Source organism: Mus caroli, unplaced genomic scaffold (assembly GCF_978045245.1).
Source record: "Mus caroli unplaced genomic scaffold, Mus_caroli_1 scaffold_14, whole genome shotgun sequence".
Lineage (NCBI taxonomy): Eukaryota > Metazoa > Chordata > Mammalia > Rodentia > Muridae > Mus > Mus caroli.
The window spans coordinates 74520261-74545609 of record NW_028227269.1 but is presented as its reverse complement, the minus strand read 5'-3'; the positions used below and the strand labels follow the sequence as shown (position 1 = coordinate 74545609).

At 44.6% G+C, this 25349-nt stretch overlaps 1 protein-coding gene across 10 annotated transcripts in view; it reads right to left on the bottom strand.

The window, feature by feature from the left end:
- Positions 1–25349, bottom strand: part of Syne2 (spectrin repeat containing nuclear envelope protein 2) — a 301122-nt gene that overhangs the window by 69280 nt on the left and 206493 nt on the right. For 8 of the 10 annotated variants that reach the window (XM_085830464.1, XM_085830470.1, XM_085830468.1 and 5 more), the window contains exons 68-84: positions 24064–24192; positions 23305–23426; positions 22288–22429; positions 20743–20874; positions 18536–18688; positions 18241–18450; positions 16468–16569; positions 14960–15079; positions 14661–14858; positions 12602–12775; positions 10747–10878; positions 7297–7493; positions 5950–6082; positions 4684–4866; positions 4104–4250; positions 2337–2513; positions 60–215 (exon numbers count right to left, since the gene is read on the bottom strand). In XM_085830464.1, coding sequence (XP_085686590.1) covers positions 60–215; positions 2337–2513; positions 4104–4250; positions 4684–4866; positions 5950–6082; positions 7297–7493; positions 10747–10878; positions 12602–12775; positions 14661–14858; positions 14960–15079; positions 16468–16569; positions 18241–18450; positions 18536–18688; positions 20743–20874; positions 22288–22429; positions 23305–23426; positions 24064–24192 — 2607 coding nt within the window. The remainder of the gene's footprint in view (positions 1–59; positions 216–2336; positions 2514–4103; positions 4251–4683; positions 4867–5949; positions 6083–7296; positions 7494–10746; positions 10879–12601; positions 12776–14660; positions 14859–14959; positions 15080–16467; positions 16570–18240; positions 18451–18535; positions 18689–20742; positions 20875–22287; positions 22430–23304; positions 23427–24063; positions 24193–25349) is intronic. The other 2 variants (XM_085830469.1, XM_085830473.1) reach the window with 1 other exon arrangement.

Below are 25349 nucleotides of genomic sequence, written 5' to 3'. Positions count from 1 at the left end.
GTGGTGGGCGTCATGTGCTACGTCACATGGTGGGCAGGATGCTGCCTGCCCCTCCTTACCTGGCAGTCCAGTAACAGCTTCTCCATGGAGACGGCACTTTCAGGTTTTTGTAGCATCTTCAGCCTTTCTTCCTGTGCCTCCAACCAGCTGTTCAAATTCTGTACTTTGTTTTCATTCTCAGTGATACTTTCCAAAAGTTGTTCCAAATGTTGTATCTATTCATGATGGATAAAAAAAAAAATTACAAAGAAAAATTTCTTACTTTCATCTCTCTTCTTAAAAATGTGTGAAATGTCTCCCACAGGGAAGAGCATTTGAATGCTTGGTCTCCAGTTGGTGGCACTGTTTTAGACGACTTGGAAGGGATGGTCTTGCTGGAGGAAGTGTGTTACTGGGAGCTGGCTTTGAGAATAGCCTGACTCTACTTCTAGTTTGCTCTCTCTGCTTTTAGCTGTTAAAGATGTGATCATCTTTCAGCTTCCTGCTCAGACCACCATGCCTTCCTGTCACGCCAGACTCTTAGCTCTCTGGAACAACAAGCCCAAATAAATTCTTCCTTCTATTTGTTGGTTTGGACATGGTATTTTATCATGCAACAGAAAAGTAACTAATATAGAATGTAAATAGCATTATGCAGGTTTTTAATATTTATTTGGTTGATTTTCCTTGCTACGGTATTTGTATCCTTTTGAAATGAAAAGATAACTTGGGGCTGGAGAGAAGATGGCTCAGCAGTTAAGAGCACTGGCTGTTCCACATGATGGCTCATAAGCATCTATGATGCCCTTTTCTGACTGTATAGAGTACTCATATACATAAAATAAATAAATCTTAAAAAAAAAAAAGAAAAGAGAACTTGGCTTCTTCTGAAAGTTTTAATATTTTACATAACATTCATTTTAGAATAAAGATTTGTAAGTCAAAAGTAAGCGTGTCTGGTGAGATGGCTCAGCGGATAAGAGCACTCTGACTGCTCTTCTGAAGGTCCTGAGTTCAAATCCCAGCAACCACATGGTGGTTCACAACCACCCATAATGAAGTCTGACGCCCTCTTCTGGTGTGTCTGAAGACAGCTACAGTGCACTTATGAATAACAATAAATAAAGCTTTGGGCTGGAGCAAGCAGGGTTGACAGGAGCAAGCAGGGTTGACCAGAGCGAGCAGAGGTCCTAAAATTTCAATTCCCAACAACCACATGAAGGCTCACAACCATCTGTACAGCTACAGTGTACTCATATACACAAAATAAATAAATGAGTAAATCTTTTAAAAAAAGAAATAAGCTTAAAATTTTTCTCTATTAAAAACAAAAATTCTTTTTAGAAGGACTATCTATCCATTTTAGATAACTGCCTAAGAACTGGACTGTATGGTTAAGGGAGCCAATGAAATTTTGTATTCTTCAAATGTTCCCAATGTTTTCCAAAGAAATTTTAAGTCATTCTACCACTAGATGTGTAGGAATGTGGTAGCTTCTGGTTTTATTTTGCTAAAACATTCCTAACTTACTAACTACATGCTCCATAGTGTTTGTTTGGATATCTGAGGATAAAAATAGACATTTCCATTTTTATCTATTAAAACTAGAACATTGAGAAATGTCCTGTTCAAGTTGTCTGTCCATTTATGTACTTTAAAATCTAAATATGAATCTCCAGTAAATGAATACCTTTGTGTGCATTTTATCACACAAAAAATACTTTTTAATCACAAATACATTTTCTTCAAGACCTGTACAGTAGAAAGCTTCTGCATGTATTTCTTTTGTTCTGTTCCATCTTCTCAAAGTGAAATTGCTTTGTCCTTTTGGATGTGTTTCCACAGGAAATGCCAAGATCTCTGACCTTTCAGTAGCCTGACATATTCCTTTTCACTAGCCTAACTCAATTTCCCAAAGAAATCCCAACAAAAATATAAGTACTTTCATTATCTGTTGTGTGTACCCATGGAAAAGGCTAAGACAGAAGATTTTCCAAAGGAGCTGTAATTGGGATCATTAGCAGGCTTACAACTGTGAATCAATGGGGGTTGGGGGAGTGTGGAGGGGAAACTGGGAATGGGGACAACATTTGAAATGTAAATAAATAAAATAACCAAGAAAAGAAAATTAAAAGAAAAGACTGTGAATCAGCTTTTTGAATAGCTTTTAAGAGATTTTAGCCAGGGGCATACTGCAAGGATGAAACCATGCATCCAGGTGTAAAACCATGCATCTAAGTACAAAGGCATGCATCCAGGTGCAAGGCCATGCATGCATGCATGCATCCAGGTGCAAGGCCATGCATGCATGCATCCAGGTGCAACACCACGCCCCCGAGTGTGACTACAGGACTCACCTTTCTATTCAGGGTTCCATGCACTCGCTGCCACTGGCGGTTCATCTCCCCCAGGTGCTCAGCAAATTCAGTCCTTTCATAGCGCTTGCTTTCTACGTCACAGGTGCTTAGCTGGAGCAGCGACTGGTTAACAAAGTCAACTACCCACTGCTTGTAGTCCATTTCCATCCTGAACTCCTAAAACACACAAACAAGTGAGATTTCAAACCCCACCACCAGGATGGAAGCCTATCACATGAGCTGGATTTTCCTTATGGCTGGACTCTAGGGGCCGCCAAGCGCCTATCCATCAATCCCGCCACCGTCAGGTGTACCTTCCAGCCTCCCACCTTCCATGGGACAGGGTGGCTGTTTTCTCTGTAAGGAGGCTCTCTGAGGGAACGACACATTCTTAGTGAAAGCATGACTCACTTCCCTGTGGGCTCACTAAGAACTACAAGGAAACCACATGATAGTACCCGCTGTCTGTGAAGGGCTAGCAGGACCCTGGTCTGACAAAGGGGTCCTGTGAGATCCTGAGTCATGTGGTGATAGAAAACAGGAGATAAGGGTCTGTCACAAAACTTATGGCACCTTTGGGAACCCGGTCAACTTAGGTAGCTCTTCTGTCCCGTGGAGACAGAGGCCTCTTAGGGCAATTTGGATGACTTTAGGTTTTACCATGTTCCTAAACCTGCTAGGGGTAATGGTGCTTCTATCAAGTCAGTCACCTGTTGGGTTTTACCCAAGAAAGTTGTAGGACTGCTAATGGAGACATCCAGGAGGAACCAAGTGGAATGTGCTAGTAACCGTAGCTGAGGCAGACATTTTAAAGATGCTACCAGGCACTCAAGATAGGATCAGGCCAAAGAGCAGGCCAGGCATGGTGGCATACACCTTTAATCTCAGTACTTAGGAGACAGAAACAGACAGATCTATATGAGTTTGAGGCCAGCCTAGTTTACATAAGCAAGCTCAAGGCCAGAACTATATAGTGAGGCCCAGCCTTGCAAAGGAAAAAAAAAAATCACAGTCTTCTGCTGCAGTCATACTTGGTCATGAAGCCATTATCTTCTGCCTACAAGGCTCTAGCTCCATCAGCCTGCAAGCTCTCTGAAGGTCAAGCCCAGGCTCCTTATGTACCTGCCTACCACATAATAAATGTTTGTGCCATGTTATATGCTAATGAAATCTACTTGAAATGCATAACTAGTGTAGAAGGAAATCAACTTTTCTCTTCCTCAAGGACATTTATTAATAACCACTGCAGGCCAACCATTGGCCTATCTTGTTCCAGGTGAGAGTCCCAGGCAAGGAAGGGAGACAGGCAAGTACTGAATGGCGATGGTTGCCTAGGAACCAGAGAGACTCAGAGACACCAAGTTTGGCATAATTGCCTAATCCGGCTGGCCGGGAGACCTGGGGTGGAAAAGTCATGGAAGACATGCCCAGGCTGGCTCAGAGGGTATGTAAAGCAGGCACTGCAGATGGACAGTGCGGTGTGCACACTGCCTGTGGTGGGAGAGCACCTGAAGCAAGGGCAGGACCAAACCGGGCTCAGTGTTGATGTGGCAAGTGAAAAGATGTCAGGGAGGCTCAGCCCAGCCTGCGGTCATTAAAGGCTTGGGCGGTCCACTCCAGAATAACTGCCACCCCCTCCCCTTCCTATATCCATCCAGTCCATTTCTCTTGATTATATCACATGTGTTTCTTGGTTGAGCCTTTCCCCCTCTCAATGATGTGCTTCCGTATTCAGGGAAAAGACTTTGGCCCCTTCTGTGTAATTACCTTGAGCTTCTGCAGAAGATGTTTCACCTGAGACGCAGAACTCTTCGAGAGCTCGGCATCCTTGCCCGCCGCCTGAGGCTCCACGGCGTTCATCCAGTTGATCATCTCGGAGATTGCTTCTCGGGATGGCAATTTCTCCATCTGAAGCTGCAAGGACAGGATGATTTCCACTTAATTATCGGCAGTTAACCGACTGAATCAGGGCATCATTTGAGGATGCTACCTGCTTTGATAAAAGGTCTTGCTACATGATTAGGCAGGTCAGCCACAAAAACAAACCCAGTATTAAAAGCTTCAAATAAGTGACCTCCGAACGATGATAAAGACCTTCATATAAGCCAACTCGGTGGCACAGAGACAACCAAGAAATAAAGTAATTAAGCTTGATTTCTCTCTTAAGAAAGATCTCGCTGGAGGAGAGGCTAGTAATTAAGACCTTTATTCAGTGGGGTGTGTGTGTGTGTGTGTGTTGGGCTGGCTCAGAAGTGTCAAAAAAAACTATTGAGTTAGAAAAAATAATCTTAAAAGTTGTGAACTCACAAGTATATGCTAAGTTAGCCCTGGGTCTTTAAGCCCTTACTTGGTGAAGTTTCTCTTGAATGTCTGGAAGCTGAGTAATGAGCACTGTCCACTTCTGTTCAAATTGTGCTAAGGAGGCTCTCAGTGTGGCCGTGTCTGCCTCTTTCAGGTGGAGAAGTTGGTTCCCAGTACTCATGACTGCGGACTTCAGGGAGGACCTCTCATCGACTTCCTTGGAAAATTTCTAGAGGAAACAGTTCCTAAGATTAGATACTTTCTTTTTTTTTTAATATTTATTTATTTATTTATTTATTTATTTATTTATTATATGTAAGTATACTGTAGCTGTCTTCAGACACTCCAGAAGAGGGAGTCAGATCTCGTTACGGATGGTGGTGAGCCACCATGTGGTTGCTGGGATTTGAACTCTGGACCTTCGGAAGAGCAGTCGGGTGCTCTTACCCACTGAGCCATCTCACCAGCCCCCTAGATACTTTCAAAACTTAAGGATAGTTAGAATTACTGTCTAGACGACCAAACTAAAGATAGTAAATATGTCTCCACACACACACCCTTTGCCTACAGAGTGTCAGACTCCTCTCCAGGCATCACATAGACCCTGGGGAACAAAGCCCATGGGATGCCTGGCTCCTTTTAACCGAGAGGATTCATATTTTTAACAATATACAAGCCTGGCCTGGAGAGATGACTCAGTGATTAAAAGGACTTAAATAAAATATTTGAAGTCTTTCCTATGCATAGGTTTGAAGTGCACTGAAGAAAATACCTATATCAAACTGAGTAACCATAGCTATAAAACAGAAGAGAGTAAAGACCAAGGGAAAATATTTCATTTATATCTAGCAAAATTAATATGGATGCTATGCATAACCCTCTGGGCTAGGTGTTGGACACTTGTTAGGCGAGTGTTCCATCACTGAGCCACATCTCTGACCAATAAGCTCATTTGTTACAAAAGAAAACCTTCTGACCCTGCAATCAAAATAGTAAAACCAAACACGAGCAGAGAATTCTCACGAGAACTTAAAATCACCCATTTGTTAACCTCATGAAATACTATCCCTATAAGGCAGTTTGAGGTTTGGCTGTGTTCTTTTTTAACTATTAACAAAATATCTGAGCAAGCGTTACATGCACATATATACGGTAGAGGTTGTCAGCAGTACAAGCAAGGAGCTTTAAGGACACATCTGCTACTTGCCAGCGTGTACCCCCTCACCCACAAATGGAAGCAGGGACCGTCATAGAAACTCTGATTCTTTTATCCTTGATAATTTATTTTTGACCAGCCGTGTGAACAACTTACAAAAAATCTGTCTATGTTGCTTCTGATTGTATTCAGGTCCTGGGACACGTTGAGGGATTGTTCTTTCCAGTAATTCAACGTTTGCTGAGAAGACTCCAGCCACCGGGTTAGCTCGTCTGAATCTCTGCTGTAACTGATGGGAGGAAAGTGGGAGTGGAAATCAGAGACTCACCCTGAGGACGACACACACCAGTGCACGTTGCTTTTATTTTAGTGTTTATGAAATAAATGGCGCTCGACAGCACACTGCCGTTGGCTGAATGCCACTGTATTATCTTATGTGATGGAAACAGCAATCAGGGCTATTGTTCAGAAATTCCAGGCATTTGTAAGTACTCTATTATGTCTTATACCATGCCCCAAGCCCAGTGTTTTTACCATTTTCTAGAACTCTCTCCATTAGGGATAATTAAGAAGGAAGAGGCATTTAAAAAGTACAAGACATTTCTTATTACAGCTATACCAAAGTCTACCCGTCAACCGTGGCAGAGATCACCTTGGTCATCAGTGTTCTCCAGTTATCTGTTTACAGTGAAAATAAAGCTAGCATTTGTGCATGGGGCCAACAGCACTCTGACTGCCATTGGCTGCATGCTGCCGTATCATCACACATGATGGAGAGAGTCAACAGAACACCATCCTCCTTGCCATTGGCTGCATGTTGCCATATCATCACATGTGATGGAGAGAGTCAACAGAACACCATCCTCCTTGCCATTGGCTGCATGCTGCCGTATCATCACACGTGATGGAGAGAGTCAACAGAACACCATCCTCCTTGAAGCTTGTCTACTTGTTTAGCTCATATAGTCTCTGAGAGGCAAAAACTGAGGCTTAAACATTCTCTGTTTTCTCCATTGTCCTCTGATGGTTTAAGATGATTCCACGTGAACACAACACGTGAATTCTCTGAAGAGTCAAAAGACTTTCTCAAACCACCCTACTCTATGTAGCCCTGGCTGCCCTAAAACACACTCTGTAGACCAGGCTGGACTCGAACTCAGAAATCCACCTGTCTCTGCATCCTAAACACTGGGATTAAAGACATGCACCACCACCACCCAGACTTTTAAAACTTTTTTAAATCTTTGGAAGCAAGTGAGAGATTGTAACATCCCAACACGAAAGTATAGCAGGAGTTGCATCTATCCAACTCCTTATGCTTGTAGTCATGTGCAAAGGCCCCAGGAGACTGCTGGCATATGATCCCGCATCTAGTGAGCCAGGATCAGAGAGAACACTGTGCAATGTGGGGGACCATGCACAACCTTGAATTGACTGCAGACTCCCCCTGGGGTCTTTCTCGGTGACAGACTGTGAAGCCGATGGGTCTCTAAGGCCATGTACCTGAGAAGGTGCTTAAGAAGGGTTTGCAGTCGGTGGAGCTCCTGGTCGATTCTCTTGTTGAGGGACAGCCATTGCTCTTCCAGCCTCGCGATCTGGCCCTCTGGCTCAGGACAGCTCACAGATGCTGCCAGCTGTTTGCCTTCATTCAAAGTTTGGCAAAGCCGGGCATGCTTCCCATCAATGTTTCTTTTTATTTGCTAAAAAAAAAGTCACAGAAGGAATTATTTTAAGTAAAATGTGCCGCTCTAGTCTTTCTCCTTTTCATTTCTTTTTAATAAGACAGGTTCTTATTATATAGTCCGAGCAGACTTGAAGACTCGCCATATAGCCCAAACTTGTAATACTCCTTCCTCAGCCTTCCAAAGACTGAGATTGCAGGCTGGCTTCAAATACCTGGTCTAAGATCCCCTGGCTCGGCCTCTCAACAGCGGCACCACTGGCATGGCTTACCACTCCTTGGTTCAGGAAGCTTTGATTTGACATGCAGATTATTTTTTCTAATTTATCTAATTCTTTGATAATAATAATAAAATAATAACAATAATTTTTATGCGTATGGCTATTTTGACTGCATAAATATCTGTGCTGCACACACATGCCTGGTGCCAGAAGAGGGTGCTGGATCCCCTGGAACTGGAGTTACAGCTGGGTGTGAGCTGCCATGTGGGTGCTGGAAATCAAACCCAGGTTGTCAGGGAGAGCATCCAGTGCTCTCAACCACTGAGCCATCTTTCCAGTCGACACAAAATTTATTTTGAAAATCGGGAAATTTTAGACATAAACTTTAAGTACAGAAATCAGGATTTCCAGTGCCTCTGGAAACACCAGGAGATGTCCCAATTAAGGGTCTATGTTCTCGTGCGCACAGCCCTCTTAAGAAGGGCCCACGCCCTGCTGTCCCACCCACCTCAGCCCTACTCTGGGCTGCTGAGTCTCACAGACTGACATCTAGATATGAGAGGAATAAATTCGAAGATAATTAACTATTATCCACAAGACAGAGACCCGGCAGAGAACTCATTTGTAGACGCCTCTGAATATTAAGGAATAAGAGGGAGAAAATAACTTTCGAATAAATTAAAACAGCACATTATTAGGCCGACTTCACACACACACATCAAATGAAAATCCTTCAAAACTGCAAAGACAACGATCCCCTGACGAGAACTCTGCCTAACAGCAATTATCTCTACAGCTCGGTTCAGCTAATGCCGCTTACCTGGTGGCTGTTTAATCTTTAAAAGTAAGTTATTATCAAAATAGAACATTTGCTAGTTTTCAATTAAGCCTTCTTGAAAACTTACCAGCTTTTTTTTTTTTCTTTTACTTCTAGGTCTCTTCTTCCCCCGCCCATCGACAATTCCATCCCTTCCCTGGCTGAACCTACAGCTAGGATAACATGTCCAAAACCAACTACAAAATGAGTTGTCATTTTCTAAACCTTAAGGATTAGCTGCTTTACCATTACAGCACCTCTGGGAAGGGAGCTCTTTTGTGCTGTGTTGTTTTCTATGTGTATATGTATACACACCACATATATATCTTAAGTTAATGTATAGCACCTATTCCTTCAGAGAAGGGAGATGAGGACTCATCGTTACAAGCTGACCTTGATCTTGTGATCGCCTGCTTCTACTTCCTAGGGGCTAAGAGCACAAGCATGCACTACCATGCCCAGTTGATGGGGTACTAGAAGCAAACCCTGGGTAGGTATGACTCCTCATTGCCCGCTCCATGACTGGCAGGCAATGAACTGGACCAACTGAGCTACATTCCCCAGTTCCCTCTGAGGAGTTCTGACTCTAGAGAGAAAAGAGACTACATGCTGGTCCGTGGGAGCTTTTTAGTTCCAAGAAGCAGCATCTGAATATGAGTTTGTCCCAGTGCAGAGGTTGCACAACTAACATCTGCATTCCACGGCCCAAACTCCCAACCAAGGACACCACATTGGTTGGACACATACACATGGACAACACACTGGTTGGACACACACAAGGACAACACACTGGTTGGACACACACAAACCTCTGTGACTCCAAGGGATTATGAATAGCCCAAAGAAGAATACAGAATACATAAAATGGGCTTTGAGGGATATAGTATGAAGAATTTGTTCAGAAGTCTTAGAGAAATTGTTTCTTTGAAAAAAGCTTTCAAGGATGGGAGAGGAAACTCATTTGTAGTGCACACATGGGGACCTGAGTTTGGATTCCCAATATCCATGCACAAGTAGGTGTGGGAGGGGTTGGACAGATGGCTCAGTGGTTGGAAACACTGGCTGCTATTCTAGAAGACCCAGGTTCGATTCCCAGCACCCACACGGCAGCTCACAACTGTCTGTAACTCCAGTTCCAGGGAATCTGACACCCTCACACAGACATACAGTCAAATGACCAATGCACGTAAAATAAAAATGAATAAATCTTTAAAAAAAGAAAAGGTAGGTGTGGGAGGATGCACCTGCAGCTCTAGCACTGGAACAGTGGAGAAAGGAAGATGGCCAGCTGGCCTAGCTGTAATGGTCAGGACTACAGGGTCCAAATATAAGGGTCTGTCAGGCATGGAGGTATGCACTTTTTATTAAGATGTATTTTATGTATATGACCATTTTGTCTGTCTGTCTCTCTGTCTGTGTCCCATGTACATAGCTGATACCTGCAGAGGCCAGAAGAGGGCATCGGATTCCCACTTGAATTACAGAGGGTTGCAAGCTGGGACTCTAACCTGGGTTCTCTGCAAGAGCAGCCACTGCTTTTACCTGCTGAGTCAGATCTTCAGCGCTGAGTAATGCACACCACCAAATCCCAAAATTCAGGATGCAGAGGCAGGTGGGTCTCTGAGTGTGAAGCTATCCTGGTTTACATAGTGAGTTACAGGTTAGCCAGGACTACACAGTGAGACCTCATCTTAAAACAAGGTATAGGATACAACAGAGGAAGGTGACATTCTACTCTAGTACACACATCTGTGCACACACATGTATGTATGTATGTATGTATGTATGTATGTCTCTCTCTCTGTCTCCCCCCTCACCCAAATTACAGGTTTCAACTTTACTAGAATAACCCTCACATTTGAGAGGAACAGTCAGAGGCATGTGACATTGGCTAGAGTTAGATTGTTTCCTTTTTTTGTTGTTAGCTTTTTGAGACAAACACTCAATGCTTTAACCCAAACTGAGATCAAGCTTACAGAGATCCTCCTGCCTCAGCCTCCTAAGTGCTGGGTTTGCAGACAAGCTAGATTGTTTCTTGAGATACTGTGGCTTACTTTTCAACTGTATTCATCTAGGTGTTTGGATAGCACACCCTATAACTTTAAATCCCACATCACCCCAAAGACTCCTGATCTATCTAACTATGGGTCTATAGGAAGTAGAAATACAGTGTTCAACCCGGAGAAAATGTCATTCTCTTAACCAGGCTTGTCATAAACCAAGAGCCACGGTACCTGGTAAAATGAAATCCTTTCCAGCAATCTCTCCTCCGTCTCTTCCACCAAACTCACGGAGGGCAGTGAAGAGATGAGAGCTTCCAGGTCCTTCTCAAGCGATGCATAGTTATCATCAAATTCTTCCCATTTCTAGAGAGAAAACAGCGGGGACAAGTTCCATGCAATGACAATCAAAAAGTCAAAGACAAATACTGGGATCAGAACAAACCGAAACATGGATGCCACATGGACTCTGGGTGCACCCACGAGGTTATATTCACAGCATCAGGAAGAACTCAGTTTCTAGTGGGATACAATCCCACTGCTTTTGAAAGGTGCAGTGTGTGTGTGTGTACGCACACATGAGTGTTTTAATCCCACTGGTATTAGAATGTGCTTATTTGCTTGCAGTGCTGGGGATCAAACCCAGGGTCACATATATGTGGGAAGGGTTGAGCCAGACTGACGTATGCCTCCTGCCTGACTCCAGCGCTTCATGCTGGCACTGTAAAGCTGGGTGATGGGATTAAAAGAAAAAGCCAATGAGCTGAGGTGCTATTCTGAGCACCCTGTGAAGACCTAACAATGGAAGAGTCTTATTCTTACTGGGAAAGGCAGAGTGCTAGTTTTGAAAAGCGTTTTATAATAGAAGCCTCCTTCAGGTTATGCGTGTCTCTCTGATAGAGCCCCAAAATCTAGTGGGCACAGCTCTACTGAGCTACCTGGAGCATACCTGACAGGCCCCCTGAGCTCAGGGGCAGGTGCAGTAGCAGGAGGGTGTGCTTGTACCCCTCCCCCCACTATCTCCTTACCCTTTGTGTGACCTTGTCCTACTTACTGGTGCTCAGAATATATTGTCCTATGCCCTCATATTTCCATGGTAGCCCAGTAGCTAGAATTCCTAAGCACTAAAGAACTGAGTTATTGACATTAAAAACTGTCTTTTAGAAAAATAACCTTAGTAATTCTCCTTCCAAATAACAGCCACGTGACTTACAGAGCACTCATTGGGCCCGTAAAATCTTTTAAAGTCACCATTACTATAAAACCAATTTGTGGTGGTTTGAATATGCTTGGCCCAGGGAGTGGCACTATTTGGGAGGTATGGCCTTCTTGGAGGAAGTGTGTCACTGTGGGCACAAGCTTTAAGACCCTCGTTCTAGTTGCCTGGAAGCCAGTCTTCTCCTGTTTGCCTTCGAAACAAGATATTGAACTCTCTTCCCCTCCTGCACCATCTGGATGCTGCCATGCTCCCACCTTGATGATAATGGACTGAACCTGTAAGCCAGCCCCAAGTAAATGTTGTCCTTTGTAAGAGTTGCCTTTGTCATGGTGTCTGTTCACAGCAGTAAAACCCAAACTAAGACACAATATGACAATGTAACTAGAAAATAAATATTGTCATCAAGAAGTAACTCTGTATTCATAATATAAAGTTGAACATCTCCTTTTTAAGATATCCTTTATGGGCTAACATCGTGGTAAATAGCTTTCAAGCTAAACAGGATGTTTCTTTGAGCTGAGGCAGGATTGTCACCGAAGCATTTTCTGACAGTGTACTCATGGACACTGAAGTTCATGGCTCTTGAAGGAACCTAGACTGTGTGACCCATGAACTGTTTCATCCAAACCATCCCATCGCGGCTCTCTCGTGCTTTCAATGCTGCCCATTCACAGACAGACCTACACCCACTGTTAGGTTTGACAAGTCCCAGCTGACCTTGCATGAAGTGAGGGGGAGTCCAGGCTAGAGCCGGGTCCATCTTCCTCAACTGTGATTCTCATACTCAGCTAAGGCTCTGATGCCTGATGCCTGACACCCACGGTGGGGGAAATCAGGCAGTCCAGCTAAGAGGTGGTGCAATGTGCGTACCTGTAGCATGCTCTGAAGCTGCGCACCACGCAGGCAGGCCTCTTCCTCCAGGGCTCTCACTTCCGCAACTTGCTCTGCTCCAAATCCCTCTCCCTTTTGTAACGAAGGTGGAAACATTGTTGCCGAATAGGTTTGAATCAACAACATGTCGGCAACAAGCTTCTGGAAAAATGCCTGTGACATGGAAAAGCTTTTTAATATTTATTGTTGAATTAGGGAAATTATAAAAGCCGAATATTTTAACTCTTTACCCCAGTTCTTTTGACCAGCCTCCCTCTGGTACAGGGGAGGGTATGTGTATGTGTGTGAACCTAAGGCCTCAGGCATACTAGTCAAGGGCTCTATGGCTGAGACATATCCCCGGTCTTTTTACTTGATATTTTCATGCAGGGTCTTGCTAAGTGGTTTAGGCAGGCCTCAGACTTGTGTTCCTCTTGCCTCAGTTTCTCAAAGCAGATGGTGTTACAGACTCTTGCTACCAAGCCTGACTTAATTTTGTTTTTTAATCCCTATCTCAGGAGAGCATATATAGAATTATAGGTATACATGTATGTGTGTGTGTGTGTGTATATATATGTATATATATATGTGTGTGTGTGTGTGTGTGTGTACATAGACTCAAATGTATAAGCAAATGAAGTGAAAATTAAAGTGGACCAATCCCTTAGTCTATGAAAAACAGATGGGATTTTAACAATTTATAAAGAAATATTATCCTTAAGTAGTATTTCCACCAAATAATTTTTTTTTTTTTTGGATTTTTTTGAGACAGGGTTTCTCTGTATAGCCCTGGCTGTCCTGGAACTCACTTTGTAGGCCAGGCTGGCCTCGAACTCAGAAACTCGCCTGCCTCTGCCTCCCAAGTGCTGGGATTAAAGGTGTGCGCCACCACTCCCGGCTTCCACCAAATAATTTTAAGCTGCAGCCATTAGTGTTAGTAAATTTCAGTTTCTGCTGTGATCTAATTTAATTATTTCAAGTTTTAGGATGTTAGGAGGTGGCTAATAAATCTGAAGACAGGCTGGCTTCAAATAACATTCAGTTAGTGAACCCGAGCAGCCCACAGCCGACAGACAGACTCCTCACTCTCAGCTCCCACTGAGACTCAACAAAATGGCCAAGTGAGTGGGATGTGCTGAGGGGCAGACTGGGCATCTTTGAGATTGGGAGGTCATAGGTCACGGTGTCTGCATTTACCCAGCTGCTCACTGTAGCTGTTTGGATGGGCCCCTTTATTGTGTGAATCCATTCTTACACCCCCCAGAAATGGACAAACACATAGAAGGTTTGTCAAAGCATCAGGTGGGGAGTGTGGGGGGTGGGGGGAAGAAGCACAATGGCATGTCCAACCCATTCGGCAGGGGTGGGTACGAATACAGCCCAACACAAAATTCTAAGCTTATTTAAAACAATGGGGGGAGGGTTGCTCTATTGCCTGATTCTTGAGTACGAACTTCGCCAATGACAATGTCACCACAAAAGGTTGGACACCACTGTGAGAGTGTTTCCACTTTTAATCCTCTAAATCTTCTTAGACTAAGGTCTATTTACCAAAGATCTCGGCAAAAACAGGGACTATGCTGTATGTGTCTGTGTGTGTGCGTGCAAGCGTGTGTGCGGACCTGGAATTTGTTAGTAGACCAGGCTGCCTTTGAACAGAGATCTTCCTGCCTCTACCTCCTGAGTGCTGGGATTGAAAGTGTACACCACCGTGCTAGGCTGATGTGGAAAATGGGAATAGCAATTTCCCCCACCCCTTTTGATTCCTGTCCTCAGGAACACCTTTCCTACCCCCCCTAAGTCAGTCTCTCCCATTGCATGCCCTCAGAGGATGAATATCTATTCAGTTTTAGATTTGCTTAAAGACTTATTGGTGAAATGACTGTCTTCTCAATTGACAGAAGCTCCACAGAGGTAAGAAAGAGTCTGTTTTCATCCATGACCTTACTAGAAATTCCCAGGGGTGCTGCTCCATAGTAAGATTCAGAATAAAGGGGTCACTGGGGAATTTCTCATCTTCGGGGACAACTGGAGGTGAGGGTCTTGAAGGGGCTCTCACCTTGTGATCTTGTAACTGGGCCTGCAAAGCAGCTTTGCTCTTGGCGTGTTGTAAAGGGTCAGCAGCCAGCTTTCCTTTTCCAATACTGACTAGCTCCGCCATGCCTTGAAGCAAGGTCTGCAGGCTCTTGGAGAGGAAGGGGCTGCTGAGCTCTAAGTATCTGGCTCTCAGGATTCCCCACATACTGTCAAGAACATCCTGAAAGGGAGAGAGCAGATGCCAGCCAAGAAAATAAATCAGACAAAGGACACATCTAGATTCCAGGAAGAAGACCCAAGCCCTCATGCCCACACACATACCTCCAACTTGTAAACGTCCTGGAGTAAACCATGAGGGAAACGGAGCCTCTCCCCTTCGTCTCTCAGTTTGGCGACTTGCCTCTCGGAGTTCTGCAGCTCTGCTGTATGCACATCTGCTTTCTAAGGGAGAAGCCAGACAAGAGAGGAAAGCCCTCAAGGAGTCAGGAAGTACACAGCGTGGGTAAAACAGAATCGAACGCGGAAGTGCCAGGGAGAACAGAAACAAACCAAGGTGACAACTTCAACTCCTACGGAAAATTTTCCAGAAGTGCCAGGGTTGTATTTGTTCCCAGCACATTCTAAGCCCATACTGAACAAGGTATATGTCTCTTATCAGCTCCTCAGCAATTCTTAAAACAGCTACACCATTACCTTTCAAAAGATTAATTAGCTTGGGCCAGAGGTGGTGGTGCATGCCTTTAATCCCAAATAATTTAATTCCCCCAAAATCTCAAAATAATAATAATAATAATAATAATAACAACAACAGCATGGCATGGTGGCTAAGGCAAAAGAGTTTGCCAAATACAAGACCAGCCTAGGTAGAAGAGTAAGACACTTCCCAAAAATTAAACATGAAAACCCAAAGAAGGAAATAACAAAAACATCCACTCATCCGGATATTTTCATGCCCCTAGAGATTAAACCCAGGAGTTCGAGCATGCTTGACAGCTGCTCCGCCATGTGCTTAGCCCCAGCTCTCTCAGTCCTTGGGACAGACACAGTGCGCCTTCCTAAGGGTGCATGCTGCTTTACTCATGGGCAACTGTTTAATTCAAAGGGCTTTGGGCCATTTACAGCTTTTATAGCAGGTATTGCTGCAGGGTCCATCCTAAAACAGTTGTGATAGATCTATCTTTGCATAACTATCCTTTCAGTGTGTCTGTCTGGTCTCAGGAAGCCCATGCTGGCTTCGAGCTCTATTTAGGAGAGGATGGCTTTGAACTCCTGACCCTCCTGCTTTCACCTCCCCAGGGCTGGAATTACAGGTTAGCATGTTTGGTTTATTCAGTATTTCGGATCAAACCCCAGGCTTCATGCATGATAGGCAAATATAATAATACCAATGGAGCTACATCCTCTGCCTCTTATTTTACCTCTTCAGAGAGAACACAAATCCAGATCTTAGAGCTGTAACAGAACATAGTAGTGGGTTTGAGATAAATGAAGGGAGCGTTGCTGAATGGAAGAACACTAATGTCTAAAACCCTCACATCCACTGGCCTAGAAGCTGGCCTACCTGAGCTGCAGTGGAGGAGGGAAGGGCCTCAAAAACCGACACCTTTGACAGTGGTGGATATATTTTACCTTTGCCCATTGACAGGTGAAAATGAGCTCCACTGCTTTAAGATGCTGTGCTTTGGGAAGTATGTGAGCTATGAGTTCAAAGGTCAACATTAATTGTTCTCATCTGAATGACCCCTTAAAGGTCACTGATGCTTGCCAACCGGGTGTGTTTTGGACACGCAGCTGATACCCAAGACTCTCTGGTCTGAGGTCAGGTTTACCTGAAGCTGTTTGCCGATACTCTGCCCACTGATTTCGTTCAAAGACTGTTGCAAAGCCGTCTTCTTCTTGATGAGTTGGCTGTATAATCGCTTTACTTCATTCTGTACAGGAGAAAGGTGCATGTGAGGGAGATGAGCAATCTCACTTAGACCTCCCTCCCTTTCCATATGTAATTGGAAAGTTCTGAAAATTTTAAACATATACAGACAGAGAGCCATCCACACAATCTATCTTTGAGTTCAATCACCACTAACCAACAGCTGACCCCCACCACCACCACGCCCCACCCCTGGATCTCAGCTACATCTAACTTCCCTTCCCATTGGATTATTTTGAAGCAGCTACCAGACATCCAGTCATTTCTTCAGCACTCCGGTGTCCTCTCTATTAAAGGATAAAGCCCCTCTCTTGCTAGAAATACAGCAGCCTAATTCCTTCATGTTATCCAGACAAGGTGCACACTTCTAAAATTGCTTATAATTTTTCTTGTTCGAATTTCATGTGGGATATCACGGAGGGCTTCATGTCACAGCAGTCTGTGGTGGTTATCACCTGGACAGAATGCAAACCTGGACAACTTCTCCTTTAATTGGCTGGCTTCCCTACTCTCTCCCTCTCCTTCCCTCTCCCCTTCCCCCTCCCTCTCTCTTGCTTCTTAGATTCATATGTGTAAGAAAACCATGAGCCATTTGCTCTGGATTTGGCTGATAGCACCCCTGGGTACTGACACGGTCTTCTTCCCTTATGTCTGTTTTACTTGGATCCTAGAAGTTTTACTAGATTCAGTTTTGGGGGGAATGTGCGTGTGTGGTGGTGGTGGTGGTGGTGGGGCGGTTTGTGTGTGTGTGTGTGTGTGTGAGTTTGATGTGTGTGTGTGTGTGTGTGTATGATATGTACCTGTCTGCATGCAGAGGCCAAAAATAGTATTTTCTTCCATCACTCTCCATCCCCATCCGCACTGACAGAGTCTCTATCTGAACCAGAAGCTCACTGTTGCCTAGGCTGGCCAGCAAGCTCCCAGAATCCACCTGTCTCTGCCCCAGCCCTGAGATTACAGGCATGCATGGCCATGCCTGGCTTTTATATGGCTGCTGGGGATTTGAACTCAGGTCCCCCTGCTTTAATATTTTCGAGCAAGCACTCTTATCCACTATGCTGTTTCTCCAGGCCCTTAGATTTGATATTTATGGGCCATCCCTTTGTAAATGGTGTTTTGTTTCATCACACAACTTGAGCAGCTTTCTTTCTTTTTCTTTTTCTCTTTTTAAAGATTTATTTATTTTATGCATATGAGTATACTGTAAATGTCTTCAGACACACCAGAAGAGGGCATTGGATCTCATTACAGATGATTGTGAGCCACCATGTGGTGGCTGGGAATTGAACTCAGGACCTCTGGAAGAGCAGTCAGTCTTAACCACTGAGCCATCTCTCCAGCCCTTGAGCAGCTTTCTAACTAGTCTGCCTCAAGACTCCCCCCTAACAATCCACCGAGGCCCTGGACCATCATGGCATTGTCAGCAACAGTTACTGATCTCTCTGGCCTAGAGCATTAAATCAAACTCCTCTCTATGACAACCTCTAAGTAGTAAATGTAGCACAAGACACATCATGTTAGATCATCTTGACACCCTTAGCTCTGGAAGGGGGCCTCAGTTTCCAGCAGTCTCCCCTCCAAGAGCAAAGGCAGGCTTCACTATTCCCTCAGCACTTCCTGTAAGCACTGTTGACGACTGGCATCCATCGGAGCCAGCCCTGTGCCAGAGTCGCACCTGGTAGCTGCGGCTGTGGTCAAGGCCGGCCTTCAGGGATGCACCCTTCCAGGCAGCTCTGCTCTGCGCACTCTCCAGGCTGACTGTCAGAGCATCGATACACTCTGGTAGCAACGTGGCTTCCTTGCCAGGCCAAGTCACAGCTTTCAGAAAATCATCCTTCTTGTCACCCAGAGCTAAATAAAGTTTCTTCAGCTCAAGAGCCAGTTTCTGCAAGGCAGAGAGGAAGGCCATGAGCTCTGCCCTCATGCGTAGTTGCAGAAAGGACAACACAGGGGCGAGAGGTGTGCCCTACCTGGAAGAACACCTGCTGGGCACACGCATCCTCTTGGAGCAGCCCAGGTCTCTGCAGCAGCTCCTCCACACTGCCCAGGCACCGACTGAGGCTCAGAAAGAGTTCAAATAATCTTTTATCCAAACTGATATACGTCTCTTCCGTCATACTTCCCTAAATCAAGAGGGAAAAAAAAACCCCAACACATTAGGATTCCTTGCCTTCCTAAACCCGCTTTCCACATTTCCATTAGAGTGTGCAATTTATATTATACTTTTAAAAAGAACTCGCTGCTGGTATTTGAATTATATGTAAGTGTCTGTGTGTGGGTATATGCATAGAAGTGTAGGTGCCCATGGAAGCCAGAAGCATCCGACCTTCTAGATTTCAATTCTTAATCTTTGAGAATTGCAGTTACAGAGGTTTTAAGTCACCTGATAACAGTTGCTGAGAACTGAGAGTCAGTCAGTTTCCCTCTCCTCTCCTTCGGGTCCTCCCCACTCCCCCATCTTCCCTTTCCCAGATCCACTCTTCCTCCAGTTCCCTTCAGAAAAGGGCAGGCCTCTTAGGGATATCAACCAAACATGGCATATCAAGTTGCAGTAAGACTAGGTACATCCCCTCATATTAAGGCTGAACGAGCAGCCCAGTAGGAGGAAAGAGGTGCCAAAAACAGGCACAAGAGTCAGAAACCCACGTCTACTGTTAGGAGTCCAACAAGAACACCAAGCTACACAGCCATAACATATATACACAAGACCTAGGTCAGACCCAGGCAGGCTTCCTGACTGTCGGTTTAGCGTCTGTGATAGCTTATGAGCCCTGGTTAGTTGGTTCTCTAGGTTATGTTCTCATGGTGAACCCAAGAGCAGTACTCTTGATCTTAATTCTCCGGGCTTAGTTCCTAAAAAACTTACCATAAATTGTTTCAACTAATGTTTACTAGATGATCGACTAATTAGTGTTTTTATTAACTGGTGAACTAATCTACTTGTTCTGTGAGTTATACTGTAGAATAAAAAGGTTTTTTTTTGTTTGTTTGTTTTTTCCTAATTGAGAAAAACAAGTTGAAGAATATCAGGCAAGTGAGTGTTGAATGGAATTACAAGGGACCCACCACTAGGTGAGGGTCTTCCTTAGTGTGGCCATCCAGTCGAAGCTGCAGATCTCCTCCTGCGTCCGTCCTGCCTCCTCCACATTTTTGAGGAGTTTAAACACTATGTTCAAACCGTGATCAGCTCAGGCTGATCTTGAACTCGCAAACCCGCTGCCCCTGCCTCCCGAGTGCTGAGATAGCAGGCACGAGCTACTTCTCCTGCAGCTTCTCCTCACGTTAACATACAGACAGTGGGTTCATTAAGTATCACTAAGAGATGGGTACTTACAGGGGAGGCGCTTGAGAGGTTAGCTAGGAAAAGAAGGCAAAGCACCCTAAAGAGAGAGACGGGTGGTAGAAAGGGAAGATGGGAGGGTCAGCTATGTGTTGACTGTGGAAACTGAGGCCACTTTGATAGGTACATTTCTGAGGGGGCCCCCCAGGGGCTGAGCTGCTGTGCACTGATAAGTTGGAGAGCCACAGCTCCATTTTAGCATACACTGTTGGAACCATGTGTTTCTTTGCCCTGAGTTCCTGACTGTTTACAAATATGTTGGGAGTACGCCATAGCCCCTAAGTTATTAACCAGACTGCTTCCATTCAGCCCCACGTGTGACTCATTTCCTTAGGTCTTAGCTGATGGATAAGTGCCTAACCACGTGGCACTCCATTCAGCATAAACCTACTCAAGGTTGCCTGTGCTCCTTCCCTACCCTTGCCATCCCAGAGCACTCTGCAGGCATCACTAATCACCACCACCCCCACCCACCCCACTCACACACCTAGTTGAGCCTGCGCCCAGATTCAGATGTCTTTGCATGCAATGCTTTAGGTAGCCACTGCAACATTTACCAGAGCTGGCAAAGGGTCAGGCGTGAAGCTCAGTGAGACAGCATTTGCCTAGAGCATGTGAAGTCCTGGGCTCAATTCCCAGCACCACACAAACAACCAAAAGTTAGCAAGTTGAAAAAAAAAAAAAAAAGAATCCCATTTCTAACCTAAGACTCGCTCCATTATGACTCTATTATTTGTTCTGTGGCGGAAATTATGACCAATGTGCATGCTGATCTCATAGCATTCTTTTTTCAAAATAGTATTACAATGAGGAAAATACACAATATGTCATTTCTACCTGTGTCTGAAGAGTGTTTGCTTCTTGGCGTAGCTCTTCAAGTTGGGTGGTGTAAGCTTGCAGCTCGTCAGCTGTAGGGCATCTAAAGTTATACACGCTCACACTGGGTAGAGTACTTGTAGTCAGGGCCACCTATTTGAGAAAACGAAACCCAATTAGTGAAGGCCGAGGCTCTGCTGAAGGTGAAGCTAATGTAAACGGGCCTGACTGACTCAGCATGCAGCCTCCGAGCTCCCTTCTCAGGGAGCTCCTGTATCTTGTCTCCGTGAAGAGAGAGACTCGGGATCCACTTAGATATTAAGTTAGGAGGGAGTAGGAGGCGTGTAGGGAGTATATATCAGAGAAGTTGGAGAAAAGGAAATTGAATATAAGTGAATGTGATCAAAATACGTCACATGTGATCATGCATACATCATGCATGGAAGTCTCAAAGACTCACTGAGAGTATTTTACTGACAAAATAGGTTGGGGTGGCAGCAGACTCTCAGGGGGAGGGGGGGAGAAACTGACTTCTATACATGTTTTATAGTGTTATTAACAAGAAGAAGCCAAGACAAGCCCAACCTAGAAGGTTAATTCAGCTCCGAATGGTCAAATAAGGTTCTGGGCAATAAGGAAATTCCCACCAGCTTGGCGATTAGGAAATCATGGGGACCTTGGCCAAGGCCATTGAAGTACATGGCTCACTGCTACAGCCTGATGGCCGAGAACTCCAAGGTCATGCTACTCACCCGTTCTGATTGGAGACAACTCAGCCTGAACAAGACCTACAACATCAGTGATGTGTGTCCAAGGGAATACTATTGACAGGTGCCATTGGCACAGACTGGCACATGCACATGGTAGGTCCCTCAGAATCTTCTGATGAATGAGTGGTATGCATAAACCACTCTAGTTTGTAAGGTAAAACTTAATACATGCTACTCCTTCAACAGACCATAACTAAGGCTCCATGGTGCCATAGGTACTACACTAGGTATTCATGTGAACCAAGCATATGTGGACTTTCTTCTCTGACCTTCTAATGGGGAACAAATATCACTACAGTTTAAATTCAGAGTGTCCCTTGTGAGCTGTTGATGTTGCTATGGAAGGTAACCTTTGAGACACGAAGTCTTTCTGGTGAATATGGGCCATTGGGTATGGGTTTTGAGGGGAACAACATGGCCCTGCTCCTAGATCCCCCTCTTCCTGGTTACAAGCCAATGCATAAGCATCTGCCAGTGTAGATAAAGCTGCCCTAGCTGCCATGGCTTCTCCTTCACAGAAGACCTCCTGAAACCACGAGTCAAAGCCATCCTCCCTCCCTTAAGATGTGCTGTTCCAGCAACACATGAACTAACTCAGAGGCAGAGAGGCAAATGGGCATCGTAGCAAGCTCTAGAACCAGAGGAGGGGGCACTGCAGGAGCGTGAAGGGAGGGATGGGCCTGGGGAAGAAGCCATGAGGCTCTTTAGTTCCTGAGAATAACCCAATACATCATGCAGAGCACACCAAGTTTCTAGACGATCTTTCTGGGTTCCGGGGACAGAGATGCACACAGACCTGAGACTCCACAAGCTGAGGTACGGGGGGATTTGGTCTTGATGTTAGTTCATGGTGAAGATACTGCCATTTGTCACCGCTCTGGGCCTGAGGTGGCAAGGTTGAATCTGATGCTGCATTCCCAGGACTAGGGACCTTGCTGCTTTTTGAGGAAGAAAACAAAAAAAATAGGATGTGTGTGTATGTGAAAAGAAATGACACAAAGACAATCTCATATTACATTTAGCCAATGTTCTACGCAGGATTTTAAAGTAAGCAATTCTCCCAATAATAAATATCCAAATGGGGCTGGGTGGGCCGGAAAGTTGGCTCAGAGGTTAAGAGCACTTACTGCTCTTGCAGAGGACCCAGGTTGACTACCACACACAGAAGTTCACAACCCTCTGTAAGTTCAGTTTCAGGGGATTTGATGACCTTTGCTGACTTCTGTGGATACCAGGTGCATAGGTGGTACACATATATATACAAAGGCAAAACACTCATACATGTAAAATAAATAAACCTAATTTTTTTGGATGGGACTGGGGATGTCACTCAGATGGCAGAGTGCTTCTAGTTTGCACGATGCCCTCATTGCTGCACAGGTAGTGGTAGTGTGGTAGCGAAGATCCGAAGATCTGTAATCTTACTATTCAGGGCTGGAGGCAGGAGGATCAGAAAACCATATAGCAAGTTTGAGACCAGACTGGGTTACAAAATAACCCAGTCTCAAACTAAATAAACAAAGAAGAAGAAAAAAACCCAAACAATATGTCCAATAAATATCCAACATAGCTAAAAATGCTTTCTCTAAGGCTGGAGAGATGGCTTGGAGGTTAAGAACACTGGCTGCTCCTCTAGAGGACCAAGGTTCCCAGCACCCACACATTGCTCACAACTGTCTCTTACTCCAGTTCCAGGGGATCCAACATTCTCTTCTGGCCCCTTCAGGTTCCAGGCATGCAATGCTGCACAGACATACATGCAGGCTGAACGCCCACACATTTAAAACACTAAGAGGATTTAAAAATGCTTTACCTGGAAGCTGATTGCCGATTTTCATCTTCATTCTCTTGGTGACCCTGCAGCCATGTTTTCTTGGCGTTCAGTTCTGTGAACTTGATTAAATCTTTCTGCTCTGATAGTTTTAACTCCAGAATCTGCAAGGGAATGCAATGTGAACGGCTCAGCCCACCTTGCTTTTCCTATTAGTACTCTAAAACGCTTTCCACTGGGGCCATCCAGCTTTACACAACTTCTCAAGTCAGCGCCGCTTCTCTTGCTTACTTAGTCTTACCATCTACTTCCGAGAAACTTAGTTAAACGCTTTGGCTGTGGCTTACTGACGGAGCTTGAATGTGCTAGGTCCTAGGTTCTATCCCCAGCATTGCAAACAAACAGACAGACAAAAAACCCCAAAGATACAATGAACTAGCAAAAACCATAAAACAACCATACAATAGCCAACTGTTATTTAAACTATATTGGAAGCACATGGGGAAAATTACCAATGAACAGGCTTGGAGGTAATAAGCAAAGCAGGGCTGTGGATGCAGCTAAGTTTGCTCTGGGAGTGGTCACTTAGTTTGATTAAGATGCAACCTAATGAAGGAGCAAGGTTCGGTCCCCAGTGGAAGCAGACGGAAGCAGTACAGTTAGAGGCTCACCTTGCAGGCCTGAGCACCCATACTTCAGTTACAAAGCAGCCCTCCAATGGCATCTGGAGCTTTAGGCCCAAGAGAAACACCATCTAGAAGGCTGGGTTCTGGTCCTGACAGGTGGGAGGGTGGGAATTACCTGTGGCTGGGGAGCATCCTTCTGTCTGCTGAACTGTGGCCTTTCAGTTAGGACAGAGTCAAGCTCAGAAAGGCTAGATGGCTGGTCGACGGTGTGGGGCTCTGACGGTTTCATAAGAGTGGAGGGATGCTGAAAAACCAACCAACATATGTATGTTCCATGACGTGAGAGTATTATTTACAAAGACCCATGTGGGTCTCAGCTACCAACACAGCAACAGAACAGAGTAATCATCAGAACCATTATTTACCACACTACTGTACTCCTAACATTTTTTTAAAGTTTTTGTTTGTTTGTTTGTTTGTTTTTCCGTTTTTCAAAATCAGGATTCTCTGTGTAGTAGTGGTTGTCCTGGAACTCTCTCTGTAGACCAGGCTGGCTTCAAACCCAGAGATTCCACCTGCCTCTGCTTCCTGAGTGCTGGAATTAAAGGTATGTACCAGCACGCCCCATCCCCAGCTATTTAACATAACTTCATTTATTTCCCATCAACTTCTGGAGCTACGCCCTCTAGCGAGATGATCATCTTCTCCAGTCTCACCTCCTCAGTCCAATTTGTCCAGTGAGTTTGTAAAAGCCCAGAAATGCGTTATCCTTTTTAAAAGAGCAAAGTTAAAAAAAAAAAAAAAGCTCAAAAAGAAAGGGATAATATTATGTTTAAAAATGAAAGTATCTTATGTCTACTTTCTATCTTTTTAAAAAAAATTATTAGATATTTTCTTCATTTACATTTCAAATGCTATCCCAAAAGTCCTCTACACCTCCCCCCCCGCCCCCCGTAATTTCCATCTTTTTAAAGAGGAAAGTGTGAGGATGACCGAGAGACCATGTAGTCCACGTGACCAAAGCCAGCCATAAGCTTTCAAGCAAATCTTCTGCAGTGAGTGAAATCAGGGGCAAAAGCGCTCTGGAAACAGATTTTGTTTTCATGAAATAACATTTTATTCTATTACACTTTATTTAGTTAGTTTGAGACAGGGTCTTACTGTGTAGGCTTGGCTGGCCTGGAACTTTTGATATATAGAGCAGGCTGGCCTTGAACTCATAGAGCGATCCATCTGCTTCCCGAGTGTCAGAGTAACGATGTGTACCATTGATTTGACTTTTTTTTTTTGGAGACCTGCTATACTGTCAAGGGTGCCCTTGAACTTTTGATCCTCTTGCCTCTACCTCCCCAGTGCTAGGATTACCTGCTATCATAGGGACTGAAGCCAGGTCTACACGTATGCTTGGCAGGCAAGCACTCTTGAGCTATAGCCACAGTCCTGATATAAAACTTTAATATT